Source organism: Halyomorpha halys, unplaced genomic scaffold, assembly GCF_000696795.3.
Source record: "Halyomorpha halys isolate HHAL.00 unplaced genomic scaffold, Hhal_1.1 Scaffold559.1, whole genome shotgun sequence".
Lineage (NCBI taxonomy): Eukaryota > Metazoa > Arthropoda > Insecta > Hemiptera > Pentatomidae > Halyomorpha > Halyomorpha halys.
Window position 1 is genome coordinate 345,404 of NW_027113985.1, and position 3,835 is coordinate 349,238.

At 33.4% G+C, this 3,835-nt stretch overlaps 1 protein-coding gene across 1 annotated transcript in view; it reads left to right on the forward strand.

Annotated features, from left to right (window-relative positions):
* The window catches only part of LOC106684245 (facilitated trehalose transporter Tret1), an 87,037-nt gene that overhangs the window by 69,604 nt on the left and 13,598 nt on the right, over positions 1-3,835 (forward strand). The window contains exon 6 of the mRNA XM_067051205.1: positions 1,828-2,063. Coding sequence (XP_066907306.1) covers positions 1,828-2,063 — 236 coding nt within the window. The remainder of the gene's footprint in view (positions 1-1,827; positions 2,064-3,835) is intronic.

A 3,835-nucleotide genomic window follows, 5' to 3' on the forward strand; every position in this document is an offset into this window, starting at 1 on the left:
TCCATTCCCCAAAAGTATAGAATTTTTTTTTTGAAAGATCTAAATTCTACATTTAAATCTTATCCATTTTACTTCCAAGTTTAAATTTTCTTCTGTAAAATATCTGTTATGACTAAACATTTACGATGAAAATTTAATTTATTTACGCGACATGGCCCGCGAATAATTTTTTCTTAATAATAGAGCCATCTGTAGCTCAGGGAGTAGAGGTGCGGGTCTTTGCAGCCCGAGAACTGCAACGGCTTCGTGGTTCGAATCCGGCCTGAGGGGTCAACTTTTATTTCTGTGCTGGACCTGGAAATGAAAACTTGACCCCTCCCCCCCACCACCATGCCACTATAATAGGTTGGTACCCTGCAGATAATCCTCCCTCCTCCGTACGTCAAAATTGACCATGAAGGGGGTAAAAAATAAAAAAATGTTTAATAATAACTTTCCTGAATTGGTTATATTAACTATGTTTGGCATACTCATCCCAATACTATTGTATGATATTCAATGTAAATATTTGTGCATTAACCAAACAGTTTGCCAATGGGTGCTCAAATTAAAGGTTTGCGCAGGACATCGTAATAACAAACTATTAGAATTGTGTGTAAGTAGACAAAGAAAATTTTTATAAATATAATGCGATTGATCACGTTCCCCTCATAAAGTAGCAACATTTTAATGTAGATCCTGTTTCCTGATGAGATATGTTCTCCTTGCATAAAGGACCTTATATTTTGTCTTTTCTCACCTGATATTTGCAACATATGCTTATGCAAATGCGTTTTGTCATCTCCCACCTTCCCGCGCTCATCTTTGAATAGTTCATTAGTGATTCACTTTCTATTTCTTTTGCTTTGCTCTTCATACTTGATTACTTCCTGCTTATTTCTCGTGTTTTATTATACTTGCGGATCAGTGAAGTGTTCCTAACATCTGAAGTTTCGTAAATGGTATATCTTATTTGTATATTCTTATTCATTTAATCAACACATTTTGAAAGTACATTTAAATAGTGTTGTATTATATTAACCATTGCTCACGCGATTAGTTTATTAAGTTTTTTTTTTCTTACCTCCTAAATCTATATTCACAACAAATACAAATATACAAATGACTTCGTCAAGATATGTATATATACAGACATGTAAAAAGAAATAATAAAAAAATAAAATAAAGTTAAGTGAAAAGGTAAGTATTGCGTCAGTAAAGACCATAACTTTTGGAAGGTTGCAGATAATGTAAAAGCTGATATGGTTAAAAAAAAATGTAAAATATTGGGATATTTAGAAGGGTCTGGTGCGTGGATAGAATAGATAGGGGGAAAAATTGTGTTGCTAATTATTTTGATTTGAATTTAAATTAAAAATTGGCTCCATGGGTAAAGTGATTAATGTAAATGCTGCTATCTAGGAGGCAATGTTTGAAATAATAGGCGGTCTCTGACGGCCACTTGAATTTGTGGCTGGGAATGAGTTCGGCCATATTGTTCCGACGCCTTGCGCTAGAACCGGATCTTTAACCCCTCTTTCCCTATTGCTACACTAATACTTTTATGTTTATTGATCAAGTATTGACTGACTTCTCTTATTGATTTTTACCATTTTGATCCTTATCTCCAAATATAAAATCATAATGTTTGACTTATGGTGTGTTCAAAATACCCTCTTTGCAACTCCTACTTTTTTCCTCATGCCTATTAGCATAATAAAGGTATCTGATAGTACAAATGACTCTATACTACTATAATTATAATGATAGCTACTAATGTAATAGTATAATGCAAGGTACTAATGTGTAAAATTTAATAAAGTTGAATTTTAAATAAAACAACCACAGGTCAAGGCCGAATCGAAGACGCCAAGAAATCTCTCTGCTGGTTGCGCGGCTGGGTAGACGAAAAAGATGTTTCCATGGAACTAGGGCATCTTCAGGAAGTACTAACCAAGAAGGAAGAGCCAAAAAAATCCTGGGCTCCTTACCTGAAGAGATCCTTCTTTCACCCTTATCTACTTGTTTGCTACATGTTCTTCATCGGACACTTCGGAGGTATGACTACGCTTCAGACATTTGCTGTAAGTTTATGATCCTCAATAAAACTTATAGTTTTGTTAAGACGATTCTTAGTTCAATTTTTTTTCTGAAATAATCTCTAATTATCATTTTGAGAGAAATGTGTGTGTGGGTGTCGCTGTAAGTATCGTTTGTGTCACACGCAATTTAAGGATCGAATGTAGTTGAATTTTTCGGGTGGTTCTTCAAGGCCAAATTAACTCTGTCTGAAGAAAAATAAGCTATTAACGATGGTACTAGATAAAAATCATGATGTAACAGCTAGATTTCATTGTGCAAACAAATTGTAGATATTATATTGGAAAAAGATAGTTGACCGTATGAAGTAGATCGATAGAAGATATACCGGGTGGGGGGTCAATAAAGGTATCAAAATATTCCAATTCCTCCAATGTAGATATTATAGTTATAATATAAGTTGTAAACAATCAAGTGTAATAGAGGTTGGAGTTGTTTCAGTAGCCAGATAGTATTGAAGGCAATGTTTGATGAAGGTTACCGTCCAACATTTCCTTTCGTAATTCTTCATGAGCCAGTTCTGTTTGGCCCCATTTCTGTTAAAGGGGGAACGATTACAAATAGGTGATAGAATTGACACAAGTTAGGATAATTACAGTAATAATTCAATCACATCTTTTGAAAACTGTTCCATTTTCGGCCCATTAAACCATTTCCATCTTTATCACGACAATTACCATGTTTTATCCTACATTTTGGCAAATTGAATTCTAATTATTGCTGTAATTTTCTTTCAAATTAGGCCAATCTAAGAGAGATCGGTAACGCGTTCTCAATATAAGTATGCAAAATTTACTCATTGAGTCAAAATCAAATAACATATCGGTATTTAATTAGGGCTATGGAATCCTGCACAACGTTTCTGAATTCGAGCGTTCGATCCCCATATGCCGAAGTTACTCACATTTTTTTTCTTGACCCTTTTTGAAAACCAACTAGTGAAGATTAATATTACTATCCTTCTATCTTTAGTCTGGGGCTTAAGGTTCTTTAACTTATTTACAATTTTCTGTGACCATGTAGAATTACAAAAAGAATCATCATCATTCAGATCAATTATCCGAGTATGAACTGGAGATGAGCGATAGGTACCACAATTCGGTAGAAATCCTTTTCCAGAATCTAGAGGAGCTTTTACGACTTTGATATCAGCACAGCGTTTTCAGTTATAAAATAAGATAGGGACACTTGTTCTTTTTTTTTTATTAATACTTTTTATTTATTGATAGATATTACAATCTGCCACACAGTTGTGGGCAATAGGTTATAGTGATGAATGATCTCATACATACTAAAATAAAATAAAATAAATGAATAAAAAAAAAAAAAATTCTCTTAAAATATATACAAACAGAAGTGTTTATTCTTCTGTTTGTATAAACGTATTTTACGCACGTGCATTTGACTGGTATTATTGATGTTTTAAACACTGTTGAAGACTATTGTGAAATGTTAAAGAACTATTTCTATAAATAATTGAGAACTCTGGATACTACTAGGATCTAAAAAAAAAAAAATTAAAATATTTCGAGGATGGCAGACCAACTTCACGGAGGTGTAAAAATTTATCTCCCTGCACACTTAGTCCTTTCCCTTAGTCCACTTAGTCCTGTCCTTTCCCCCTTAGTTAAATAATATGTTATAATGCACGACAATTTTCGGCAGCAGTCCCTATTTCTTCACTTCTTCTAACTTATAAATATCGATATTAATTAAATCTTTGGCACTTGTCATTTTATTTTGTATAACCTGTATT